This window comes from Necator americanus, chromosome II (genome assembly GCF_031761385.1).
Source record: "Necator americanus strain Aroian chromosome II, whole genome shotgun sequence".
NCBI lineage: Eukaryota > Metazoa > Nematoda > Chromadorea > Rhabditida > Ancylostomatidae > Necator > Necator americanus.
In genome coordinates, this window is record NC_087372.1 from 41,270,559 (window position 1) to 41,298,219 (window position 27,661).

A 27,661-nucleotide genomic window follows, 5' to 3' on the forward strand; every position below is an offset into this window, starting at 1 on the left:
TAGTGCTAGTGCAAACCCGGTGTAGTCGTTTTGGCTTCATGCCAACGACAGTTCATATAGGGTAGATATCTATTCAATTCAAAAGTACATACTTCTAGCTAATTCTAAGAGAACAGCGCCTGTAGGAATGTCAGATTTATGCGAATGTGCGCGGGCACACGACTCACGAACTCGAACGCGTACTGGCCGCGGCCAAATTTTTCTGCTCAAAAATCTTCGCCAAGAAGATGCTCATTGCGTGAAATTCGGTTTCTGCGTATGGTGATGTGTTGCGTTATTTCCGCTCTCGTAGGTATTTTTTTAATGTTTGAAACATTCACGAATTCACCGCTCGATGCCAAAAGCGTCGCTTTTAAACTGCAACACGTCGACCTCGTCGTCTGCGTTTCGATGCGCTTTCACTAAAATGCGCGTTTTTGTGATAGTCTTAGAGTTGTTCTTCTAAAATCGTTCGAAAAATATATTTTTAAAAAAACACATGCACACAATTCCGCGCTCCAAAATATGTGGAAATGCGGACGTTGTAAAATGTTTGTTGTAATTATTGTTATAAATAAAATAGGCAGCTAACAACTAAATAAAAGTTGCTTGTCTTGTGTTCATTTGCATGTACATACAATCGTAAAGGAAAACACTGAATTAAACTAATGTACGGGGTACCAAAGAAGAAAAACAAGACGTTCAGTGACTGTGAAACTTACTTGATTCTGGACTTCAACAAAAAAAAGTGATGCGCAGATTGAGAGATTCGCTAGAAAGACGCAACAGAACGGGAATGCTTAGTAGTGAAACGAGTAGGTAGAGTTGATGTAAACAGTAGAATCCAAGAAAGCAGAAATCATAGCAACAAGTTTCATGTTTTTCGTTCACCGATGACTCTCATTGGTTAGTGCCACATCGATCCGTAGATCATCATAGCATCGAGATCAAACTCATGCGGAACATCCAGAACCCACTGTAACCACCATAGTCCAATAGTTCAGTCCAATAGTTCTTCTCTTAAACGAGGTACAAATCGATTCCCATCTGAAGATAACATCAAACAAATCTGTTGCTACGTTCGCTACATAGAAAGCATCTACTATCTATGTCTACCCTACTATAGATGAGTATTCTTCGGGAAACATACTTCAAATTTGTTTCCATTCAACCGCCCGCATAAAGCCTCCACAGTTATGAACAGTTAGAAACTCAATCTCAAAAATCTTGGTACATATAGCACAGTCAAAAGTTTTCATGGTGCAATGTTGCGTGAACAGCCACGCACAAATTCAGTCACAGACAAAAAGCGATCGTATTACTCTGACACTTCAACCCCACTGATGGATAGAGGAAGTATCTCAACGTCTCTCCAGCAAAGTGAGATCTTCCGGTAGCAGGTGCACGGCGACGATGCGCGGCACTGAGAGCTCCGCAGTATTCTACGTACAGATCACCCTTCGTCTCCATCCTTCCTATTCAGATTGGGATAAAATCAATGGCAGTAAGGTCGACCCTCATCGGTCCCATATTCTAATAATAAGCTTCATTTGCTCTCCAGTCATCAAATCACATTTTTGGTCCAAATTCACAACTACTCGACAGTGTCTAAGATATTCTGGATCGGGCGAAGATATTCTGGACAGTTTGGAATTGGTCGAAGATACGCCGGACGCTTTGGAACCGAAATTGCTTGACGTACAATCACTGAGCATTATGATGACTATTGTGGTTACTATCCATGAAATAGAACAGTCCTTCTTTCTTCTTATTCAATTAGAATCGACAGTGGGTGCATCAATGCTGAAAACAGAACCGAAGAAAGCTATATATGCCGGAGCATTCCTGTGTTTCTCTCCTCGAATTCGAAGACAAGGAGGTCGTAGAAGCCCTAGCTCTAGATTAATAACTTCACTTGTGGCATACTTTTGACAACTTTCGTCTATTACTCAACTAAGCAAGAAGAGACAGAATCTAGTGCTGGGAAAGACAGCGTATCACGAAATTGACGACGACAGGATTTCTCCACGAATAGTGTTGTTTACGACTACGAGCGTAATGAAGCTCAAATTCCTCTGGTAATCCATAAAAAAAAGCATCCGAAATAGCATTTTTTGCACGAATGTCTCCAGCGATTGGACTTGGTATGAAAAAAAAAAACGCGAGCAATCATTTCAACGCCCAACGTGCACAAGCCAACTAATGTAACTCTAATAAGCAGCAGGTGCTCCCTAACCTGCACAATCGCAGAGGGATTGCGTCCTCAGATTGCTCTACAACCCATGACAAATAGCTACGTTAGAACCAACGGTACAAGCAATCGTTTTTGTGAGTTACTAGAGAGAATTGAACGTTCTCACTTTCATAATGGTAAGCTGCACCTCCACTTCTAATCATATGTTTGTGATGAGATCCCAACATCGTCAACTTGCTGCTACACTACCTTCAAAGTGGAAAGTGGTTGTACCTCAATGCCACATGGAGTAATGCAACAAAATTTGTGCACAGCCTTTCTTGAGATCCGCTGCCCACAGACTACAAAACAAATAGAGACAAAAGTCAGAAATACGTCCCTCCTTTGGACTTCACACCACCGCACTTGTCCATCATGCAGACAACCAAACCCACACAGGATTTCTTCTTAACAATCTCCTTTACGAAAATTTTAGAAAGATCCTGAATTCCAAGAAAACTACACACTGTCTATTTCTAGCAAACGCTTCAAATGAGCTATGCTTAATCGTAGTATAATGACACGAGGTGATGGGAATGGGGCATATCCCAGCAGTTAAAAATCTAAAGTGAGTATTCTACGAAGACAATCCACATTCGTGGGATCTTACGATAGGACTGTTAGAAAGACAAAAACAATCTACCTCTTGTATCTACAAAAAGTAGTCCTAAAAAAAGTTCACATAAATTATAAAAACGTTTATAACAACATTCAACAAAACAACATTAGTTGGCGGCGACCTTAGGCTTCGGGGTGGTGCCCTCACGGAATCCATTTCTGAAAATGATATTTTTAAGAATGAAGAGTGAAGATAATATAAGACAGGACAATGAAAGCGAAGGGAGTCTAACCAAAGAGCGGAGAAATAACAACAAGTTAGAGAACTCGGGATGCTAGAAAGAGGTGAACAGCAAAAATACACTTCATTCTGGTACCGAAAATTCCGAATCTGCAATGTTCTCGTGCAGACGATGATATTTTATTCTATTTGGATACAATAATATAGTATAATAATATATAATTATACAGGTATCTGTATTAAACTAGTATCTCCTTGATTTTTATTTTAAAAAAGGTGTGTAGCAGCACAGTGCAGTCTGCAAGGGTTTCGACTGCGGCTGAAATCCCTCTCAAATCATTGTATAGGCCGCTACGCATTCTCAAAACTCAAACAGTTCCAAGTTGAAGTCGAACGCATAAGCACCACGGGGAATGATCAATGCCGTGCACTTTATCCTTATAAAAATAATGCTCTACTTAAAAAATGAAGTTCATGCACAAAGAAAAATCAAAATCTGAAACTCGATTTCATAAATTTCATGGAAGAGGGAAAGAATGGTTAGTTGCCAGCAGTTGTTTGCCAACACCATGAAAATTGGTGCATAGGAGCGATTCTCACATAAAGCTTATGTGTTTTATTATTATTATGATTTTTAGGTGACATTTCAAGTGTTCGCTCACTTCAATTAATACTTACTTCCCACAAAAATACTTTTCAGTAAGGGAGAAAAGCTACGTTAAACAAGATCGTCTGGAAGTATTCCATTAATAAATGCATATGTGCCTATTTACTTCTCCCGAAAACTGGAGCTCCTCGATATTCCCTAAAAATGTCTTGATACTAAGAAGTTCCGAAGCATATAATCATGAAAAATTCATTGAAAGACTGATAGCGTTTGTGCAAAGATGTGATAAATGTGGGCAACATGTTTGCGATGCAAAGAGTAGTTTCATATCTTACATAAACTACATGAAAAACACTTCATTTATCGTCATTTAGAGTTTTCATCAAAGTTTAGAGCAGACCCAAGAATCAGCCTTTTTATCAAATCAAAATCAAAATATCGGTAATTACAAAAAGGAAGGTTGAAGAAGAACACCCAAATTGCTACAGAGGCGCCGCCAAAATATTACGAAAATATAAATTGGACAACAATGGCCACGTACTTCTAAATGGTTCAGCCAAAATACTGAAATCAGTGTTACGCTGATACAGCCATAAAATAAGAAATTTAAAACCTCTTATTCTGAGCAACTTATGATAAAACGAAAAAAATCAGCACCAGCTTCAAAAGCTGCTTCAACCAAGATGTGATCAAACCGTATAAAAGATAAAACCTAATGTAAACCCAAATGAAAGAACACCTTCATAAACAATACTGACAAGATTTCGCTCGAATAACGTCTAAGAGTTGGATTCTTGCCTAACATAACCCTTTTAGCTGAATTTATTTCAATGAAACGTTCAGCACTGTTGAACCAGTGTCTAGTTTCGCTGAGCACCAGCAACAACAGTAGATGATGGTAGCCCTTATGATAATCACTACGATAACGAGAACCTGCTGGCATCCACCACGAGTAATAACTGTTAGGTATAAAAATACGGAATCGTCATTTACAGTGTAACAAACTTTCCGCAGAAGAACAACAAATATTGGAAAATCACATACATCATTATCATTGTCATTTTGCACCACCTTTATACCACCAGTTTGAATTTGTTCACCGAAAATCGGAAGTATTTAAGACTGAACTGACTTTCGTCTGCATGCAAAAAAGGGTCAAATAATAACAGCAACGCAAGAGAGTAAGCCTCCTGAACCCTTGCTTATTTCAGAGATTTACCCAATCGCGGTCCAATCCAAACCACCAAGAGAAAGCCGAGAGAACTTCCCACAAATGGATGAAGGTAAACTAAAAAGTACTTTCTAGAAGACTACAAAAAGAACACCATAAATATGACGCAAAGAAGCACCCATGAAAGAGAAGAACACCAATTTACTAAAAAAATCTTTACTGTGTCACACAGTAAAGAAAGATTAAGGTTAACAGGAGTGCCACTGAACCAAAGTACCAAAACGGAACAGTTCAAAATACAGCATTGATTTCTGGCGTCTCTACGAACTGATTACTATAGGTCCCTAACTCTAAAAATTTTTCCGCTACCCCAGTGAAACACACGAACCCCAAAGACCAGAGGCTGTAATACAAAACCGAAGAACAGCTCCATAACAACTTTGAAAAACAAGCAACTCCACTAAGGATGCTCATTTTTAACATTGTTTGTAAGCTCAAGGGCAACATAAAAGCAAACGAAGTTACTCAAGTTAAGTTACTGTAAAGAAATTCAATCCTAGTTAAAAATAACGTTCTATGTCCATAAAAGGAAGAGTTTTTCTGATCGACAATGAAGTGAAAGGATTTCTTTTCTTTCTAATATGTTACAATTTCCAGGTCTTTTCTTTTTTTGTCCTTTTTTAAGATATTTTGTTAACATTGTCTTAAAAATGCCAATTCTTGGGAACTCTTCATTTTCAGAATTCCTGGGCACTACCTCTAGCATAAACGTGAATCATCATGGGTTCTTCATCATCGACTTCCATCAATACGAAAGTAGCCACCTTTTGGTATACCAGAAATAAAGTTATAAACATAACAACCACAGAAGTGATCTCATCTTAAAAAGAGTTTTCGACGTTTTATGGTAATTCAAAATTATCAAAAATTTTCGCCCCGTAATTAAAAAGTGAACCCTGATTGGAATGACAACGCAGTGGCCTGTAGAAACTAAACAAAGTAGAAAACATGCTTCAGCTATGGTACTTCATTCGAGTGTTGAGTGTAGTATACCACTTTAAGAAGCGGTCATGCCTCCAGAAACTACCTCTTTCTAAGAAGACAGAAATGAAACCTCAGATTAAAAAAGAGAAGAAGGAAAAGAAATATAATTGAAAAACGAACAGCGAAACATAAGAAGGATAATGAACGAAGGAAAAAGGAATTAAGGAGCATACTCACCTAAAACGTCTGTGCACATTTCGAAGGTGGCGCATGCGACCAGTACCGGTGGTTCTTCTGCGGATTGACTTAGCTCCCCAGTTGTACTTGCGCTTCTTAGCATCTGGATATCCACACGATGCACATCTCTTCTTCTGGATGTGGAAACTCGATCGCCCACAACGTTTGCACAACGTGTGCGATTTTACATGTTTCTTACCGAAGGCCTGTGTACCCTTAGTCATCTACAATTACAATTTAAAGCAGTAAAAGCGTTGAGGTGTTTGTTAACTAAACCGCTGATATAAAACAACGTAAAAACAATGACGAATATAGATTCCAATGTGATCCGTTCAAGCAATTCAGCAAAGGACGTCAGAAAACGGCAGGTGAAAGAAACAAGAAAGGAAAGCACTTGATAGGAAAATGCACAAGAATACAGCAACCATAAGCGATGAATTATCAATGTAGAAGACAAATTAGGCGAGCAAAACTGAGTAAAAACAAGGAAGAAAATCTCCTTCCTGGCAAATTAGACCAAGGAATCCCAGAACTAAATAGGAATTGAAAAGTCCACTGAAGTTTGCTGCTGTAGCTTTCCAACATTAATTGGAGAGGAATTGACTCACAAATTAAGAAAAAAATACTGAAAACCAATTTTAGGGGAAGAACAACACGAAATGGCTGCGGCCGCCGGCACGGAGTGTTATGGTATTCGTCGCGGGAACTGGTGAGGCGAGAAAGTCCAGTCCTTTAATACCGTATTGTTGCAATGGTGTCGTGTTTATTCCTAGTTTCCTCGATTCCCATGTGTGACGCTCTGGAAAGGTTCCGTTCGTTTTCTCGATTTGTTTTTATCACAAGGAAGAGGAAGTATTGTTCGAGGTTCAATGAGAACTCTTAGGATATCTTATGTTTCCAGGGTAAATTCATATATTAATGAGTGAGGAGGACCTAAAATGAAGTGTCTGCAGTTTCTTGGTAGTTCTTTTCTTCTCTTAATTCCAAGGAAAAACACAATACATCATAATAAAGAATAGGGCGAGCCACATCATATTGTTCAGGTCACCCAGACATTGCAAAAAAAAGGAAAATCAAAAGTTATGAAAAAAAAATCGTGAAAATATGAAAAAATCTTCTTTATTCGGGAAACTACACAACACAGTTCTGCGCAGTGCAAGAAAATCACTTCAGAAAAATTCAGTAACTCGATCTTCAACGGTTGGTGGAAGTTGTTGATGAAGTGGAAGAAAAAAAAGTGGAAGAAGTCTGGAAAAAACAGAATTGATGACTATGGTAATAGTACAAATGAGATTTGGCGAAAGCAATTCGTATGAAAAAAAAACTGTCCATTCATTGGAAAGGAGAAAATGCATTCTTCTTCTACCACTGAAACTTTATGTAACTGTGGTCCTATGATGAGACGTTCCAAGCCCCACTATAAAATTTCCATACACTGTATAATATAATTCGGCTTCAATGCTATCCAGACATAATGTATGTTTATGCTTATGTTTAAGCAGCGGATATAGCGGTCGGAATCGAGGTGGGACCGTTGCGAAGTGCAGTGGCGAGAAGTGTTAGCATGCGTCCCCACTCGACCCTGACCGCTACGCTCCACCGCACCGCTTCGAACGCAGCCACCTACGCATCTTCACCGTTATGACCCTACTATATCCGATTTATGTCGTTACACTCGCTCATTGGACTATTTACTCGTTTCCAATTTGTATAAACCAGGAATTATTTGTCTATAGACACTTAGATCCCACGAGAAATCCGAAACATTCTTTTTTGTTCAGGAAATCTAACCGAAATCGAAATTCTTATGGACCTTGATTTTGTGTTTTTAGATTTATATTTAACATATTCTAAAACTGACCTGAACATTTTCTGAACTGTTATACGTCGTTGTAGTTTTCAATCAACGGCGGATAAGCATCAATATCAGGGAACGCTTTCTCTAGTTCTAGGCGAAAAGGAAGGTTTTTGTACTGTCCAACAAGCCTTAAACTAGTTTATTTAAGAGCACAGTACCTACGACGAGAAGACAAATTCGAAGAGAAAAGCAGGCTTTTCTCGTCGAATTTCTGGAACTTTTTCTGTGGAAAATTTGCCTCATTTCTCAACATAACTTTGAACACAACCATTCGCCTACACAACTAATCTATAGAGTTCTCAATTTTTCCAAGTAGCTAGAATTTTCAAAACAAAGCACATGAAAAAATCGGAAAAAGCAATGTCGGAGGAGCAATTACGTAAACGGGAACAAATTCAAAGGTCATTTTTTCCCAATTTGTCCCTGCAGAAGGCGGAGGCGGATTGGCGGGATGGTGCGGACGCGCAGTCTTCGTTCCAGAGAACTTTTTTTTGCTCTACAATATGGGAATATGATCTACGGCTCATCTACCATGCTGAAATTTGGCCACTAGGAGCGGAATATTCTTCGTTCAGGACTTTTACATTCTCAAATGGATTGTGTCGTCATTTCATAGAAATTATTGGAATCTATCAAAAGATTCTCGTTGTTAGCGTTGCAAATCATTGTCCACGCTCGCCTACCGTATAGCTTCACCAATTTGTTCTGGTGTGAAATATTGTTCTATATTGAATGAGCGGGTATGTTCCACGGCCATACGAAACACCTACAAACATCCAAAAAAAGTTTAATTTTGTGCGGGGGTATGAAAAAGTAAAGGACGGTAAAAATTACATCATCTATATAATCCCTAGCTTCACTGGATAATTTCACGTATTTAGCACGTAGTTTCGTTATTTTCTCGTAAAGGATCGGATCGTCACGTCTTACTTGCTCCAGAATCTACAATGGTATATACTAATTGGTGTTTTCTTCTGCACGTGCGCTTTTACCCACCTCATCGTCATTTTTCCCCCAAAATTGAAGATTGCGGATATAGTTGAGATCCTTAGAAGTCATTCTGGATACTCGCATAACGAGATCGAGAGCAGCGCTTTCGCCTAAACATAGTGGATAGTCGGGAACTGTTCAGGGGACTTTTATTTTGCCAAGAATAAAAGGAAAACACAGTTTGCCTGGCTTTATTCCACGCGGCCAAATTGCATAGGAAACAGATACGAATGTACACACGTAGAGAACCTTGTGATACATGCCCGGAATGAAACATACTCAGAATAACTACCAGATAGTGGAATGCATTATCCTAGGATAAAGGTATTGTGGATGATAGAGAAGTAGTTGTTCTAAGAGAAGTCAATTTGCGGGCCATGTCAGGAAAACCCCTCAACTCAACAAAGAGGTTTTTGTTACGAGTTAGCGAAAGCCAAAAGAATCTTTAAATTATCAATGTGATTTAACTTCTTCTCTTCTAACTTATTGGCAATTTTTAAAATTATTTGTTGTTATTGCTATTGTTTATTATTTCCTATCACTTCTTTATTAATAATTAATTACTAGTTACTCGAGTAGCAGAGTAGAATCCAACTACTTTTTTGAGCTGCCTCAGATTATTCGTCAACATTTTCTGAATGCATCTCCTCAAAAACAGAAGAGAAATTGGAAAGATGCGGTGTTTGCTTACAAATAAATGGAATTTTCAAACTCTTTGCATATTTTGAAAAATTAAGCAAATTATGCTTATTCTGAAGACATTTTCAATGCGCTATTATAATAGCACTTCTTATTTACGATATAACCAATATTATTTCCTTGTTTATTCACTACTTCATTTATAATACTCTTGCGTTTCAAATTAAGATAATGTAGTCAAAAATAGCGATATTTGCAATCCTGGCTGTGTATTTAAAAAAAATAAATGAACAAGTAAATAAAAATAAATGTATTATGAAATGACACCTTTGCCTCGACACACATAAGTGTCGTTTTTTGCAGATCTACGTAAGGAGTCCAAATTTGAGAACCATCGTCAGAAATATTTGATTGCAATAAAGTGGAGGCCATCTTGCAAAAGCGGATGGAGAAAAAATGATAGACCCTCATCTATATCCACCTTTAACCCCGTTCCCGAGACCAAGATCCCATGGACGATCTGGTTCTAAACTATCAGGCTTACGGACATCAAATTGCTGTAACACCTAAAAATCATGGAAAATATGCATATTGATTAAAAGATGGTCAAAAATTTATTATAAAAAATGGTCAATATAACTGGAAAAACACGGATTTAATTCCCAAGGAACACTTTCACTGCCGCTATGGATTCCTCAAGTGACATTTGGTCCATCGCAGCAGCTTTTTCACGTATATCAGCGTACAACGCTGTGGATCTGAAATCGAACATATACATTAAAGACATCTTAAAAATAAACTATGAATTCGTAATAATTTTCAAATCAACAAGAATTTATTGATAATAAGTGCTAGGACTTACAGATAACGTTCTCCATAACTATTCACGGTGGTAACGATTAATTTCCCTTTATTTTCCGGACGTTTTGCGAGCTGAAACGTTCAACAAATCGGCAGATTGCTAGTTTTGAATTAGTTCAATTCAAAATTGTTTTCAAATCGTATACTCCTTCCATTTTTTTTCTGTAGTTGAAAAAAATTGTCAGCGACAGGATACAACGAACTGTGACTTCGATTTTTGTATGGTAGAAATAACGCTTACATCACAGAGCTTACATTTATGACGGCCCTGATGGCTGAGAGCAAGTAAGCTAGCATTTGAAGTATAACACATTGATAAATGCTTCACATAAGCTACACATTTACACTACTTTTTCTCCAAAAGTTCAGCCGGAAATTTCTGGAAGAAGAAAATAGGGTGAAACAAAAATTGTAATGGTTGTACCTGCATTGCAGCACAAACATTTGCGCCGGACGATATTCCACCAAGGATCGCCTCTTCCTTGGCTAGCCTCTTCGCCATGGCAATAGCATCATCGGAATGGACACGAAGAGCCTCGGTGAACAGAGAACGATCGAGCACTTCTGGGATCATACCAATACCCATGCCTGAAATTATAAATCAAAATAGCCCGTGGCCACAAAACTGACGTACTGAAACTGAACCCTCATTAATACTACACTTGCTTATAGATAGCAAAATTGATCTTGAACGATAATTTCCAAAGATTGAATGTCCTGACATTTGTGTAAAAAAACGAGTAATGTACCTAAAATCTCCAATTACGCTCTAGTCGAATTTTCGGCATTGTGAACTGGATTTACATTTCCTTCATTTACCGACGAGATGCTTTTGAAACCATATTTATGGAGTGATGTTTCGTCAATCTCATCCTTATCAAAGGACTCGAAATGTTTTGAGGTTTTTGATGCTGTGGATATCCCGTCAGAACTCCCCCACTTTCCTTGCCAGGCCTCGATATCGTTCTAAGTGCACCACGCAAGAACTCAAAACAACGAAAGAAGCTGAAAAGTCTCACCGGCTGGCGGGACTGGTGATCCAGCGAATTTATATCCGACACTTTATTTCAAACTCATTTCCATCAGTTCTTTCATTTTTGTGCCATCCTAATGGTATCATCGAACTTTCACACCTTTTACCAGCCGAATGTTCCTTGACGCGAGTTCAGCATCCCTCCACTTTTTCCGAATATAAGTAGCAGTTCACGCTAAGTACTTTATCTTGTAGAATACTCCGATCTTCAAGGAAAAAAGTACACATAAACCACACAACTAACGTATTTTAACTGAATCAATATTTTCTGCAAATGTAAAAGCGAAGACGTGTAACAACTGTAAAATTCTTTTGCAATGTTTCAGGTAAGTCTATGTGTGTGTGTTCAGCTGTGTGAGCGCGACGCGTCTGCCGCAACGCAGCATCTTTCCCTTGTTTGATATATACTTTCCCTCCACTTTGCTTTATCAGTCTTGATTGAATCCATGTGGATTCGAATGATCGCCTGTACCTTGTATCTTATGCGGACTATGCGGTAGCCCATTGATAACAGATGATTCGAATGGTTCGACTGGATGCACCTGAAGTATCTGCACTCACTTCGCTACCCACCGAATCCAGAAGAAATGCACCTGAATATTTGGGTTCTGCTCCTTGAGATACCGTCCCACACCGGTGCAGGTCCCTCCCGAGCCCACACCGAAGCAAACGAGGTCGACCTGAATACAAAGTTTGTCGGTGGATCATTAAACTAAAAACTAGGATCGCTACAAAAACTGGTACTATTAGAAACATGATTCACTCTTCTGATATTTATGGATGGTCATGATCGAAGGCGACAAAAATTCAGCGGTCACTTCCCTCGCGATGTTTCCCTCATTTTCAACAAAGTTTCATTCTAACACCCCTAACCCGTCGTAGAAAATAAGTGAACTGCTACTGGGAGCAGAATGGAGCAGAACTCAAAAGAGTCAATTATGAATGCGGTCATTCTACTCTTTTTTTTCCCTCAAAATGAGTCACGCCCTCAAATTTCTTTAATCAGTTTTAGTTAAGTGTGCTTTCTGCGGTGTTTCCGTAGTAAATACGGGTTATTAAAATACCCTGACATACGCATGCCTAATAATACCTTAATATGGATCATGAGCAGTTATTGGAAGGTTACTAGTTTTTTTTTTTTTACCTTCCCATCTGTCTGCTTCCAAATCTCAGGTCCGGTCGTACGGTAGTGGGCTTCAGGATTAGCAGGATTAGCAAACTGAAAACACAACCTGCAACAAAATAGGACACGAGTGAAACGTAGACATCTTAGGGGGGTATTCATTTATTTCTACATACAAATACTTTCCCGAATGCGCTCTTTTATTTTATTTATTACTTCGACGCGGTGTACTTGATTTGTTTCCATTCAATTAATATTATAATCAATTAATTGACCAATTTTTTGAGTTTGGACAAGCAAAATAAATATAATGGGATGAAAGGAATAAATAGATCAGAATAAGGAGTGGTAACAATTTTGGGTCCTGTTTCTCATTTATATCCTACAAGTCTTCAAATTCGTTTTAGTTTATTTTCTCCTATTTACGTATCTGCTTCCATAATCTGTATTCTTCATCAAAAGCGGAGAGACGACGAGGTCCTGGCCGAACCTGCAGGGTCCGGGGAAGAGGACCTGGCGGGGTCTGAAGACGTCTCCGTTCTATACTATTACGTCAGACTGAACGGTACCTGATTCAAAATATGTGAATTCGGTATCAGCGCCGCCAATTCCTTTGCCCGCTCGATGGCTCCCTTCACAGCGATTGCAGGATCGGTGAGCACAACCTGAAAGTGATGAGTCCTCTGGAATATTGCTAAAACTTGACAACTTTCACATCTTTTTTGTGGTTCTTATGCAAAGAATGTCGTAAAATGACAGAAATTTCCACTCTTCACGGAGAAAACTGGATGTAGAGCGTTGCTCCGTGAGGATAAACGAGCCTAAAACTCCTTAATACTGTTGTAGCTTTGTGAAGAGGTCCACAAGGGATTTAAAGTGTTCGTTTTGGGACCGCCTATAGCCCAACTATGTCAGACGAGGCCCATTACATATCGCCTGTAAAAGACGTGAAATGTGTTGCGCAGACTGGTTGACATATTGCGTTCGGATAAAAATCATATCATGGGGCACTTGTGTACCAGTTTTCGTCGTATAGTTTAAGTGGTTGGGGATTTCGCGAGAAAAAGATGTCGCTTGTACAAAATCAAGTCTTGGACATGGGCCAAGTCAACTAACTACAGCAGATTTCGTTTTTTTTTCAAACATTTTATTCTCTTTCAGAGTTCTATTGATAGTAACAATTCCAGATTTCTTACATTTATTTTGTAAGTTTTTAGTATGGATTTTTCAAGGACATTTATTGCTTTTAATATTTTTAGAACTAGTTTTCGACAGACTTACCTCTGCACCGTAAGCCTTCAGAAGTGCTCGCCGTTCAACACTCATCGATGACGGCATCGTCAAAATTAACTTGTAGCTAAACGAATTGCTGTTGAACTATATATTTATCACACATGAATCCATGGGATCCAGCTCACCCTTTCAGGGCAGCACAATATGCCAACGCTATGCCCATATTCCCGCTGGTCGGCTCGATCAGTACCGTTTTTCCGGGAGTTATTTTTCCCTCTTTCTCAGCAGTTTCAATCATATTGAAGGCGATGCGGTCCTTTACCGATCCGGCCGGATTCATGTACTCGAGTTTTACAGCTGCAAATGCCACCATCACATTCTGGGCATGCTTTTTCTCAAAATTCGTTGCACCTTTTTTTCGGCGAGAACTGGTCGCTGTACGAACATGTAATTTCCTTTATTTTTGTCAAAGACTGCTCAGATAAATCGAGTATTTTGAGAAAACTTAGCTATTGTGAAAAGAAAAAATGCCCTAATGTTATAAATCTTGTTTGTTAATTACAAAAAGGAAGCACATTGCTAGTCCATGAAGAAATTCGCGAAGAGTGGTAGCATGGCAATGCTGATCGATGCTATCATTGTTCAATCTATGATAGACCTTATGAAGAGATCAGGAAAGAGTGGAAAGCGTTTACCGACGTCTACATATGTGGAGACCAGTTCTCGTAAGAGATTTTGCACAAGCGAAGGTTATTCCTCCGATAAGCAATGCATAAGAACCCTATTACTCTTCTACAAACCCGTTTGTGGAAATAAATCCTTACCAATTGTTGCTTCTAATCCTTCGGTAACCTTATTCAATTTTAAAAGTGGAGTGTTGCCGATCACATCACCACCAGATAAAGCCATCGTCTCACGCGACATTATCTGAAGATAAGAAAGGATAGAGACCGTTGTTATAGTTTATGCATTTCTAAAAATACATGAAGAAATAAACAACGAAAGAAGCAAAAACGTCGACGCCAAACCCTCATGAAAGAGAGTGAAGTTGTCCCATCAAGGTCCCACCTTTCCCCCTCACCCATAGTCAAGAATTCGCTTAATGCGATTTTATCCGCTCTTCGACGTTGCTTTAAGGAAATCTGATTTCAGTGAGCGAGTAGCACAATTTCTCTATACTCAGTTGGAAATTCTTAAGAGTTTTATGAAAGGTACTTTCGTACATAATTTAAATATTCAGCGGATTTCGTCAATGGCTCCTGTTCGAGGATCAGTTTTCGCCTGTGCCACAAAATACAATTTGATCAAAACTACACTTTTTTGTTCCTATGAGCAGCTAAAACTAATGTCTCGTTTACCTAAAGAAAACTGGAGGGATCGACAGCGAGGAGAAGGGATATGGAATAGGAAGTCTTTAGCTGGTAGCTAACCCCCGACCAACAGTTACCTGTCGAATACCATTACAACCGTAAGGTTAGTGTTCAGGAAAAAGGACAACCCATTCAACAGTAATGCGTTCAGATCTAGTCGCCATTCCATAGTAATAATGGATAACTTGGAAGAACTGCACTTTTTAGGAAACAGATCTCGCTAACCGCTTTACTGTAAAAGTTATCCTACTGTTGCTCGTTTAAAGGAATCGAGTACGTATTTAGCGAACACACTGTACGCCATAAACTCTGCTACGATAAATATTGCTAATTCTATAAAATTTGTTACCATTTTCCTAATTTCGGTAAACGTAACGAAATTTTTTTTGCTAAGAGACAAAACGCTTCGTAGAAACTTTGCGATTGAGCCTACTGCCAACTAATTGTAGCAGTTTGAAAAATTTTTGCACCGTTCACCGAAATGAAGCGAATTTCTCGTGGGGGAAATATTCTGCAAAGTGGACTATGTAGTCAACAGAGGAATATACATAATTTTTTTAGAAGCAGGAACGGAAATTATAATTTTCCAGCGGTTTTCAGTTTATATGATCCTTTATATTTTTAGAGTTGCGAGAAGTGAAATAGTTTTCCTTCGTGGAGTTGTTCTACGAAGAGGGGAGAATTCTGCGGAAGTTTCAATTTCCAACGAGAACTCGTCGGAAATTGAGGAGAGTCGCATAGAAAAGTTACATAGAAAAGATAACGGCTATACAAGATTAATATTGAAGAAATTAGTCGAAAATGAGAGAGCATTGTGAAAAAAACATGTTTGCCTACGACGAAATTTTGAGATTTCAACGGTTTTCTAAGGTTGATTCTCGCACAGCAGAAGCACCAACTACACAGCGTCTCAGCAAAAAAGATCGTGGAAGTGCAGAATAAATTTTTAATTATGAGGAAAAGCATCAGTTATGTCTGATGAAGACGAGCATACATGTTCTTCAGTGTTGGAACACTTTTACGAGAGCGGGGTTAACTGTAGTATTGAAGAGTAATAAGGTGAACTCGCTAAGAGAATCTTTTTTGTGTTTTCGACTAAAAGATTAAATAAACACTGCAAATTCCCTGTAGACTAGTTTTTGGCAGTGGGTCATCATGTCGCTTTTAAAAATAACAAAAGTAAGACACAGACGTATAACGCTGACAATGATAAAAATACTGCTGTGTTATTTACATCTTAACCGGATTGTATTTAATTTCCTGCAGTAAATGAATTAACAAAGGAGAACTCAGTGGTTAAAAACGGCAACTCGTTCAAATCCACTGCATCGCTGACCTATCCTCGAAAGAACGTTTAGGTCGAGAGGTTCTAGCTGCGCCCACTATCCAATTTAGATTCGACCTTGCGCTAACGAACTATCATCTTTTCACAGCGCATTGGAAGGTCGAAAGATGAGCGGAAAAACGAAACTTTAATAGCTACAACGTTTTTCTAAAATTGAAATCGTTCAACAGAGGTTTTACGAAACGGCGATTGACAGGTGAAGTGAACGCTGAAGGAAACCCATTCACGCAAATGAAGGGAATTTTCGTTAAGTGCTGCACGACAAAACGAAATTAACGTTGAATGCTAACAATGGAGAGATAAAATTGGTCGGAATACAAGCAAATATTGGGATTTATCTGCCACCAGATTAATTCCACTAAGCAAACGTTGGTCATTTTATGTGGATGTGACATAGATTAAAAAGTCCCGTTAAATCTTAACTATTAACTCGGTAAATCTTACTAACTCAAATATCTCTGAAGTGATGTTCATTTGCAAGTTAAGGAAAAATATTTCCACTTCTCTTACCAATAAAGTACATTCTAGGAGATTTTATTGTCAATTTCTGAAGATATTTTCATTGAACGGTATAGAATGGAGAGAAACAAAGCCCATAAATATTTATAATGTCGAGTATCACAGTGCTATAAAGAGAAACTGAGAACCAGAACAAAAAGGGAGAACAAAAAGGTAGGTCATGGAGCTACAGACCCCTTTATAAACTGCTGCGAACTAGGATTTCTGTGACAATTTTCGGGAAAAAACACCACGACGACCACGTATGTCTGTGCTTCACTTGATAATATTGCTATGAAAAATATGTACAAGAAGATTTAATAGGAATCCACAGAAAAAGATAGGAAACATTAGATAATTTGTTTAATTCTTCAATTACTAATAAAAAAAAATGCGCCATCGACCACAACAATTTTCAACAAGGCGGTCTGCGATCGGCGATCAACATTTATCTAACATTGATCGGCAATCAGTCACCAAAACGCGTTGATCTTTGCGCTAATCGACCTGTCATCGACGAAAGCATTAGAAATTTGAACATTTCAGAGTTCTATTTCGGAGAAAAAACTCTCACTCCAATATCTTTTTGTAAGCGGATGAGCACGGAAGTAAGACCAAAGATCTGACAGCTGAGTTTTGTTCGCTTCTAATTCTTCTGCAAATTTTTTGGACATTGGACTGGTTCTGACCTGTGCCTTACTCGCTTACTCTTTACTCTGGTACATCAGAAAAGTACAAATTAGAATAAGAGGTCAAGAGATCTGAATTTAACCTCCGATCATCTGTGTTCTGACGCTGCTGATCTCATCTCACTCCAGAACGTTACCTTATTAGTTCTTGAGGAGTAAGCTAATGAATGGAACTATTAACGTAAAAGTCGAAAAGATGTTTCCTCGAGAGAATCTATTGACTTTTCGGATCCCAGCCACGATCACGTAAAAAAATTGGCATTGACCCAGATTTGTGAGTGTTGACAATGGGCCTCATGAAAATTTAATGTTATCAATTAAAATTTTACTCTGAAGCTGTTTTTCTTTGCATAGAATACATCGATCGATTTGATTCTAAAACATGGTGAGATTATCAACGGCGCACAAAGTAATCATGAGGAATCCATTAATGTAACGAGACTATAGATAGAAGACCACGAGTGATAGTGATCTTCAATCAACGTATTGCGTACTCCACGAAGCGTACGTGATTACATAATAGTCGCGGAAAACAAGGAACTGGTTTTTCGATCATCCGTATCGCATCACTTGGCTTTAAATGGCATAATTTATGAGAATTACAGTTCCCAGTGACTAAGTCACTGGGAAACCTAAAGGATTTCATTGAAAGAAAAACTGAATAGAAAGGAGTCCCATAAATTCAAGCATGACTGCAGCGCTAAGTTTCTATCCTTATATTGTTCAAACGCAATAAAATTAAATATACCTTTCTATTTCACCGGGAAAAATTTCAACTTTTTTCATTTTTATCAAGTGCAGTTCATACTTACTGCATCCGTTCACAAGTCTTTTTTTTTTTCGTCTCCCTCATTGATGTTTACCTAATCCATTCATATCTCGCTGCATTTTTCCTTGGCCTTTCTTTTTCCTGAAACAATTCTTTTAAAATCGAATTTTCTATGGGATTGTCTCTAATTACTACTTACTGCTATTTCTGCTGAGTGAAGTTGTAAAATAAAAAAAATAATTAAAGTTAAAGCAGTTTAAATTTGTCAACAATCTAAAAGAACAGAACAATGTTTTAAAGTGTTTCTGAAACACTATGCAAGAATTCCTCAAGGATGCAAATCCTGCAGATGTATGATAACAGAGTGACTTTTAATTTCCAGAGGATGTCTCTGAACCTTCATAGTAAAAGGCTAGTACATAACTGTTGTATACGTTATTTCTGGAACGTTCCAGAATGGTGTCTCATTAGGTGCAGAAAGTACCAGAAAAAGAAGACTGAGACACCAAATACTGGTTTCTCACAAACAAATTGCAAATAGCGAGAAACATAAAAATATTGCACGTAACTAGTTTGAATGGAATCGGCGAAGTACGAAAAAATCTAAGGGTGTTAGAAGAAAATTTCTGCTGCGCAACACTTAGCGTCAACTACTCGAAAAAACATCTAAGGCAAAAATGAAAAGATAAATAAGAAAGTTTTTTTTTTAACAAATATGTACAAATTCCTCAAAAATCCTTTTTTTCCTCAATCTCTCAAATTTCCGCAAATATGTAGTATCACTTTATTTCTGCTTTTGAGGACTTGTGGAAAGCGATTAATTTTACGGTATGATGTATCCACAAAGAGTTACTATGTACAAGGATAAAGGCAAAATTCGGAAAGTTCGGAAAATTGTGGTTTTCGGACTATTTCTTCACAAGTTTTCTCTGCATTATTAGGTCGCTTGTTTCCTTTTTGTACTTTTTTAATTTTTTTTAATTCAACAGCAAGGACATTTCAGATAGTGTTATAGTCAGCCGAATAGTCAGCGATCATCATTCATCGATTTGATGGATTGTTTTTTTTTTGACTTAGGAGTCTCATCAATGTAAATTAAAGTGTTGACGATAGTTTATCCATGAGATATTGCAAACCATGGTATCATTGAGGGTTCCCATAGGGTTGTATCTTGTCTTTTTCCGTTTAACTGAATAGTTTAAATACACAAGATAAGTCTTACGGAATTTCTGCAATCATTAACAATCACATTACCCAGTATCTTCTTAGAAATTCCGTCATATTCCTGTGAAAACTACGAGAAAGCACGAAAAAAAAGGTTGAAAAATTTAAACGTCGCTCTATCTTTTGTCCATAATTCCTTCTAATACCAAGATAAGCTTTCCTGGAGCTACGAAACCCTGCTCTCGGAGTTGTAACTCTTCCATGAGGAACAACGTTGAGCGTTTGATCGACATCTGGGAAATTCTAATAATTATGATGAGCATGGACGCTGAGAATAAACTTCAAAGAACATATGACGATCACTCTTTGATTTGCGATTTTATGATAATAAGCGATTTATTGAGAACAGCTACATTAATGTAAGTGAAATATGTTCATGAAATCACGACGCTAATTTCCGAGGAACGTTTTCGCCACCGTTATGGATTCCTCAAGTGACATTTGGTCCATAGCTGCCGCTTTTTCACGTATATCCGCATATAAAACAGTGGATCTGGAATCAAGAACGAAATTTGAAGAGCAGTGAACATCATAAATAATGCTCTCTAATCACTTATAAACTTGAAATTCTTCTTAAAAAAATAACTAAATAAATACTAATAGTAAATAACTACTTACAGGTAACGTTCTCCAAAACTATTAATAGTTGTGACTATTAGCTTTCCTTTATTTTCTGGGCGTTTTGCAAGCTAAAAAAATTCTGCACATTTGAACGATTAATTATAATGACAACTGCTTTTGTTATTGAGCTAAAATACAGAAAACTAAAATGCATTGTCAAATACGAAATGATATCGACACAGAAAAATACAGTCATACAGGGTGCGGCGCTGGAACGAAGTGTTTTTGAAATGGGGATGTTACTCGCGGATTCGAACTGAAGGATCGTGCTGCACTGTGTTACAGGATCAGCGCCATATTATTTTACTTTCAGTTGTCATGATAGAGCCGTGGACATTAGCGCATTCGCGTATGATTGTTATGTCAGAAGTGACGAATTCGAAAAGTGGACTCAGCGTGGATTCCATCGGAGATTCAATATTAGTCTAAATAACTCCGTTCTCACTCATTACACAATTTTACGTTAGGCTAATAATTTCTGGAATAGGATAGTGAATAATAAGGAGAGAAAGCCGCTTGATCCTGAATGTAGTGCAAAGCTGGAAAGAGTGGAGGTCAATTTCTTCACCGACCAGAACAATCCAGGAACGAAAACGGACATCACATCCCAGATGTAATTTTCCTTTCATGAGTCATCGAAATGTTATATTCTTACTTATCTTGTTTTGTTCCTTTCAGAGCAAAAATTGAAGATTTTATTATTATTTCAAAAATCCTTGGTTTTCGCTCCGCCTTCTGTTTATAGGTATTTAGAACTATAGATTCAGAGATATCAGGTATGTGGATAGAGCTAGAGAGATAGGTATGGATGAAAGCCGTACCTCGATCGCCGCGCAAACATTTGCGCCGGACGATATTCCACCAAGGATCGCCTCTTCCTTGGCTAGCCTCTTCGCCATAGCAATAGCATCATCAGAGTGTACGCGCACAGCTTCAGTGAACAAAGAACGATCGAGCACTTCTGGGATCATTCCAGCACCGATGCCTCAAATTTTACAAAATAAGTGGACATATGACTATCGTGAAGTCCGCGCCGAACGCGTTCAATCGCAAAGCATCCGATGGTGCACCGCGGCGCTCCACGGTCGGATCAAAACGCCCGGTTGAAGCCAGTGCGCTCGATGTGGCGCCTTGGAGCTGTGGCGGATCCAGTCAAGGTGGGACTCTCATCTCTGCAGTCCCAATGAGTAGTACCAGCTCCACGGCAACCGCTCCACTCCGTCGTTCCGCTTCGAACGCCTCTTTGACTGCACTGGGCTTCAAGTCGTTTTGACTTGACTTGACTACAAGTGGAACCCAATTACCGTTTTGTCAGAAGATAGTAAAGTTAGACTGGTTAGAAAGGGTCTTGAGGTCAAAAAGTTCGGAAGATACACAAATGTGTAAATAAGGCACACATAGTCTACATAACTGCTATATTTTCAAGTGAGTCAATCCAGTTTCCGCGAGTGAAAAAAATAAAATCAGTACAGAAAAGGGTGTACAAACGGTCAAATCGCTTTTATAATGCTCCATATTCTTTGTGAAAATACTACGTACCTTGTATCTTATGATGACCACCTGGTAGCCCATTAAGGACCGATGATTCGAATGGTTCCACTGCATAAACCTGGATTATCGGTCTTCAGATGATTTTTCACGAAGTATACGGCAAAGCGTACCTGAATATTTGGGTTCTTCTCCTTGAGATATCGTCCTACACCAGTCAAGGTACCTCCCGTACCCACACCGAAGCAAACGATGTCGATCTGATAGCAATAGTAAAATTAAATCAGATAATTACACTGACGATTAACATCTCCCGATTTTTCCTCAAGCTACCTAATTGGGAGGTTGTTCTTTCAAATTTGTTGTAATTAATTGTAACTGTGTTGCAATTTATTTGTTCATTTAAACAATTTTTCATGAGCTGCTCATTTCAGGTGTGCGATGTGGTGAGCGACAAAGCTTGAAACGGTGTCTCATCTTCACTGCATGACTTATTCGACCTGACATTATCGCCTGGGGCGATTGCCCGCATCTTGGCCGAGGTGGGTCCTTAAGCATACCTCTGCCCAATCTTCTCGATCTTCAGCAAGAGCTCGTACAGAACCATTCGTAGCAGCTCCATACACTGCGAAACGAAATCTCGCCTGAACTGCCTATCCATCAAGTCTTTTTTCACCACCTTAGACCAGAACTTCCGTTATCGGCACAGTGGCCTATTCCAACTTCAATTCGAGAGAATCCTCAGTACACGATTAACAAGACGATTAAGATTAACACGACGTCTTGCTGCTCTCCTTAGTATATGAGAAAATAGGGGAAGACGATTTTCCTAAGCCTCTTTCGATGGCGGTGCACGATGTTCCACTACATATTTTGTTCTACTGAAATAATGTTCCCTGACCCATGTGCTTACTAATGTAAGGTTTCCGGCCTTGTGTCGTGTCTACCTGTCTCAGATATCAGGTTTGGAGTTGCCTCTCTGAATCATAAAACGATTAAACGGTAAGCAGAGTCGTGGCGCGGTATTGAGGAAGGTAGGCTGTGTGATTTAGTAGACGTTCACGCTGGTATTTTGAACATCTCCTAGGCTTACTCTTCTATTGGGGCCGGATTTGCGAGTTTGATTGCTACCTGTCGCCCGCTTATACCAAACACAATCAGGCATTTGAGCATACTTTCATAGCATATGACTATAAAACTTGCACAGATATATGGCGGAGGGAATTCAAACGCTGCAAAAAGATGTTGTCGTCTAGAACAACACAAAACAGAACTCAAATAAGCCTTATATACAAAGGTGGGATAGAACTTTTGGAAACAACTCTCGCAGGCTATGGAACAATGACGACTCTACGTTTTGTTACGCTCTACTACCGGACATGAGGGTACTCGGGTTGTTCGGTGTCATCACTTGGGATTGCTCGGATCACTCGGTGTCGAGAAGGTACGCCAGGAATGAGACGCGAAATCTCGCCGACTATGGAGCAATGACGAATGGGTATGGATTCTGTGTGAGCTCTCGCCAAACGTCGAGGTTGTTGGAGCTGTGTTCAACTATGCCTCGGCGAAGATACAGGCATCACTCGATAATTCCAGGCCGGCGATTGAGTTAACTGAGGCACTCTTCGAACGGGGAATTACTCGTGTTCTGATGAAATTAGGATGACTAACATGATGTTTCCCCTTCCACAAGTGATCGCAAGGTTGCCAAGGTTTGGACAATTTCGCACTTTCACAATCCGGTTCTAAGATGCATTTTTCATCCTTGAGAGGTTTTTTTTCCAGAAATAAAGTGCGCAATTTTGTGCTTGCCATAGACTACATAATCTGACAATTTCCCTATGACAATTATAATCCAAAGCAAACCTCATGAAGAAGGCATTAGATGACTACAAATCTACATGGATGATCTAGGAGTAGAAGTATGGAAGTTACCTTTCCATTTGTCTGTTTCCAGATTTCTGGTCCAGTGGTACGATAGTGAGCTGCTGGATTAGATGGATTGGAAAACTAAAAGTGGAAAGAGGAAATTCCTTCGATTCATTTGTTTCTTCGTTTTGTTAAAATATGTTCATATCCCCTGTTTCTGACTTCCTGGTACTGTTTGCGTACGCGACGAAGACGCCGGCTCAGAAATTAGCGCACAGGCGCTCCTGCATTTCAGAAAATCCAGTAGAAAAGGTCTGGTCAAATTCAAATGTCAGTCTCATGCTTACGTATACTTCTGTGGTAAGAATTGAAAGGATCTAATATATACAGAAATGATTATTTGAACACCACCTGATCTAAAATATAAGAGTTTGGTATCGCCGCTGCTAGTTCCTTTGCCCGCTCAATGACTTGCTCCAACGTCATTTCAGGATCAGTGAGCACAACCTGCAATCATCATGAAGAATCTTTCAAATCTTCCATAACAAAAATGCGATAGATGCGATAAATCTTTGGGGTTTTCCGAGGAAAAACGAAACGTTTGGTTCCGTCACTTTTACCAACAGATCCCAGAGGTTTTGGAAAACTCATCTCAGCACCGTAGGCTTTAAGTAGTGCTCGCCGCTCGATACTCATCGTAGATGGCATGACCAGGATCAACTTGTAGCTGAACAATTACTCATAAGCCAGTGTTTTGTCTGACAAATTAATTTATGTGGATTCCAGCTTACCCTTTGATAACAGCGCAATACGCCAGCGCTATACCCGTATTTCCGCTGGTTGGTTCGATCAGAACCGACTTGCCGGGAGTTATTTTCCCCTCTTTCTCGGCCGTTTCAATCATATTGAAAGCAATGCGGTCCTTTACGGATCCAGCTGGATTCATATACTCGAGTTTTACCGCTGTATGAACAACACATTTTAAGAGGAGAAAAGAGTCTGAGTAGGTCAACATCTTTGAAACAGCATCTGGAATTGACGATGTTGGATCTCTTCACGAGTAGACACAGTTAGCCGCGTGGATTACGAGTAGCGCAATCACGCTTAATTTTTCCTGCACTGGAAAAAATGGCGTGAGAAAATCGTTTCCCGGTAGAATTTCAAAACGAGGCACCTGACAACGTGTCATGTATGCGAGCACAGACATACGCACCGCGTCTTACAGCTAGCGGACAATCTGGGGGAGCTGCTGGCGCTACCTCTCCTGTTCGCGGGCAGACGCTGCATGAGGAGACCTGCACGTAAGTGACACGTTGTCAGGTGTCTCGTGGGAAAATTCGAACGTTCTCCACGCTATTTTTCAAAATAATTAGAGGAAATGAGCATGATTGTCTTTGCACTCGTGACGCTTAATCCTATCTTTTCTAGTGGAGAAATACCAATATCGTCAGTTACGTGGTTTGCTGCTTTTAAGATTTAAATATTTCAATTAGATTTTCTCCAAAAATTTAGAAAAAAATAGACGTAGAAATACTGTTTAAAGAAATGTAAACTGTAAATTACACATTCTTACCAATAGTAGCGTCTAGTCCTTTGGTGATTTTGTTCAATTTTAGAAGTGGAGTATTGCCGATTATCTCATCACCAGTAAGAGCCATTGATTCACGTGACATTTTCTGGAGAAGGAAAAACGATGCAGACAAAGGATCTATGAAAAACATGTGAAAAAAAGAGAAATACAGCGATGAAGGAAAGGAGTGAAGAAAATTGACTGCACCAGTTAACGTTGTTCTCTAGTTCTCTATTATTCTATTAGGTTATTCCATAATTTTCTCTACATGCTTATTTTACCGCTAGTCACGTACATAATTTGAAGGCTTCTTTTTTTTGCTCTGCAAAAGTTCAACAATTTTTTTTCAAAAGCAGAGTATTTGTTTTCAAATTTTGGAGAAGAGAAATTGGATTTATATTCGAAAAAAAAACACTTGGAAAACAACACTTCGAATCCGAAGATTCACCGAGGCGCCTCGAGATATTTTTCTATTGTTTGTGGTGAAAAGGTGCTCTACGCTAGAGTACTGCTAAACAATGGTCCACAAAGCTCAAAAATGATAAATTCGGACCGCAAGACACTCCACACACCAATCGCTCATCCGTTTTTGACGAGCACCAACTGAAGAGACGAGAAAGAGCGCTACGAGGAGAGAACTCGAACCTCATCCATACACAAAACCAATTACTCGAGAGCCGGTTCGGTAACTTTTTGTGGTCGATTAAAACCGAACAACAGCAAATATTAAAAACGCTGTTCTCTGATGACTCGGTATTTCATTTCTCAAATTTAGAAACAAATTATGAGACTTAAAAACTACGGTTGAGGTTTTATAGAGCAGAAAAGGAGCTTTTAAACCACTACTTATTTGCATGACTCAGACATGAAAACTACAAACCTAAAAAAAATAAAAGAAAAATCAACGGAAAACGACGACACCACAACAACAAAACAACAGGAAGCACATAAAAAAATAACTTAATAAATACTCGGTATTATTTATGTAAAGCTACATAGTGTATTAGCGTTTTAATTTCACCTCAAGAAGAAGTTGTTTCAACGAAAGAGTAACCCATGCGCAGGTGAACAATTCCTGTGACTGCAACGGTGGATCTCTAAAGCTGCTCTGGGAAAAACACAAAAAAAAACAGAACAGAAAAAAGCATTCAACGCAGACCCAACAGGGTTTAGGAACCAATTTTTGTATATTGCCACGAACCAGTAAAAACAACAAGGTGACAGCTTCCGTTCTCCTCTGGCAGAGGACATTTCCACTACTCAGGTGAAATGTACTTGACAAGCGTTGCAGTAGAGATCCACACAGATGAGGGTTCAGCTTTTTTTTAAGATGAATACAAAGAAATAAAGAGCATGAATACAAAGAATGAAGAGAAACAATACATTACAAAGAATTATAAAGAATATCCCTAGAACTCCTACAAATTAGTGATGTTTTTGCATGCAGAAAAAACGAAAGTCATTAAAGATTGACTGATTGATTGAAGGTTTAGGGCTTTAAAACTCTTTGTATGCGATGATCCAGTTTAAAAACGTGCTAACGTTCTTTCAATCCATGACTTTATGTCGAGATTGTTCAGATGAGCAAAAAAAAAAAAGTCAATGAATCACATCAATCGATTTCTCACGTATACTTTTAGTTGGATGAATTCGGATCGAATAAGAAGAAGTGTAGGAGATGTAGGAGTGCGAGCGATAGGGAGGAGGAAAATAAAATGAAGGCCGCTTTTTGTTCAAATCGTTGTTCAATTACCTCAACACTCCCCCAACCACAATCGATCATCGGCAGTTTGAACCGCGATGCAACACTCAGACTATGTGGCGGTGAACAACGAAATAAAAGAAAATTAGTAAGAGTCAAAATAAGCTAAGAAACTGAGCTAAAAAAAGGTTAGAAAAATACATTAATTGGTTTTGTGTGTTCCTTAAAGGCATCACCCCACGAATCTGAGGTGGTGCGAGTTTTAGGTGGGTTATGCAGGATCGTAGATTATGGGAAGGAGGGTGATACCGTGCATTTCTTTCTAGTTTCCGTAAAAACCGCTCGGAAGATTCGGTTTCGGGCGTTCCGTTGCGCTATTTTCTACAATGAGTTCGATTGGAGCGCGCCAGTGTTGTGCTTGCGCCGCATCTTCCGGGCTGTTTTTCACGGCAATTAGAAAGAAATTGACGGAATCACCCCTCTCTCCATAATCTACGATCCCGTAAACGAATGCTTCACCTGAAATCCGTGCCACCTCAGATTCGGGGGTTTCAACTAACGCTCGAAATTATTGTGATTTGGGTGAAGAAACCAACATTGTCTATCCCCTTCATAACTTCTAAGAGCAAACATTTAATCTTAATAGGGTAAAGATAAAAAGAAGAAAGTGCTATTGCTGCTCCAAGACGGTAAGGAGTTTCTTAGCATATCGCTGTACTCTTCTGCTTATTTTAATTCGTTATCCGGAATAACAGGAAGAGCAAAAAAG

General features: G+C 38.9%; 4 protein-coding genes across 5 annotated transcripts; all 4 read right to left on the reverse strand.

Annotated features, from left to right (window-relative positions):
• Positions 1-2,937: 2,937 nt before the first annotated feature.
• RB195_020976 (uncharacterized protein) lies at positions 2,938-6,234 on the reverse strand (the record flags this gene model as incomplete). The annotated part of the gene is made up of 2 exons (XM_013435488.2): positions 2,938-2,989; positions 6,011-6,234. The coding sequence occupies 2 exons, from the start codon at positions 6,232-6,234 to the stop codon at positions 2,938-2,940; spliced, it is 276 nt and encodes a 91-aa protein (XP_013290942.1).
• Positions 6,235-7,890: 1,656 nt separating this feature from the next.
• On the reverse strand, positions 7,891-9,119 carry RB195_020977 (uncharacterized protein; the record flags this gene model as incomplete). Its single annotated transcript, XM_064189568.1, has 5 exons — positions 7,891-7,996; positions 8,552-8,634; positions 8,703-8,810; positions 8,865-8,968; positions 9,044-9,119. 5 exons carry the CDS (start codon positions 9,117-9,119, stop codon positions 7,891-7,893), a joined length of 477 nt encoding a protein of 158 aa, XP_064045449.1.
• A 1,033-nt stretch (positions 9,120-10,152) lies between these two features.
• RB195_020978 (uncharacterized protein) lies at positions 10,153-14,671 on the reverse strand (the record flags this gene model as incomplete). The annotated part of the gene is made up of 10 exons (XM_064189569.1): positions 10,153-10,255; positions 10,360-10,430; positions 10,783-10,946; positions 11,864-11,933; positions 11,985-12,071; positions 12,536-12,610; positions 13,084-13,179; positions 13,796-13,871; positions 13,933-14,104; positions 14,572-14,671. 10 exons carry the CDS (start codon positions 14,669-14,671, stop codon positions 10,153-10,155), a joined length of 1,014 nt encoding a protein of 337 aa, XP_064045450.1.
• Positions 14,672-20,032: 5,361 nt separating this feature from the next.
• On the reverse strand, positions 20,033-26,973 carry RB195_020979 (uncharacterized protein; the record flags this gene model as incomplete). 2 transcript variants are annotated; one of them, XM_064189570.1, is made up of 11 exons in its annotated part: positions 20,033-20,135; positions 20,261-20,331; positions 21,085-21,248; positions 21,803-21,872; positions 21,925-22,011; positions 23,687-23,761; positions 24,032-24,127; positions 24,245-24,347; positions 24,412-24,583; positions 25,194-25,296; positions 26,944-26,973. In XM_064189570.1, 11 exons carry the CDS (start codon positions 26,971-26,973, stop codon positions 20,033-20,035), a joined length of 1,074 nt encoding a protein of 357 aa, XP_064045451.1. The 2 variants fall into 2 exon arrangements, with proteins under 2 accessions (XP_064045451.1, XP_064045452.1); XM_064189571.1 differs by lacking the exon at positions 26,944-26,973 and having other exon boundaries at positions 25,194-25,293.
• Between the last annotated feature and the right edge of the window lie 688 nt (positions 26,974-27,661).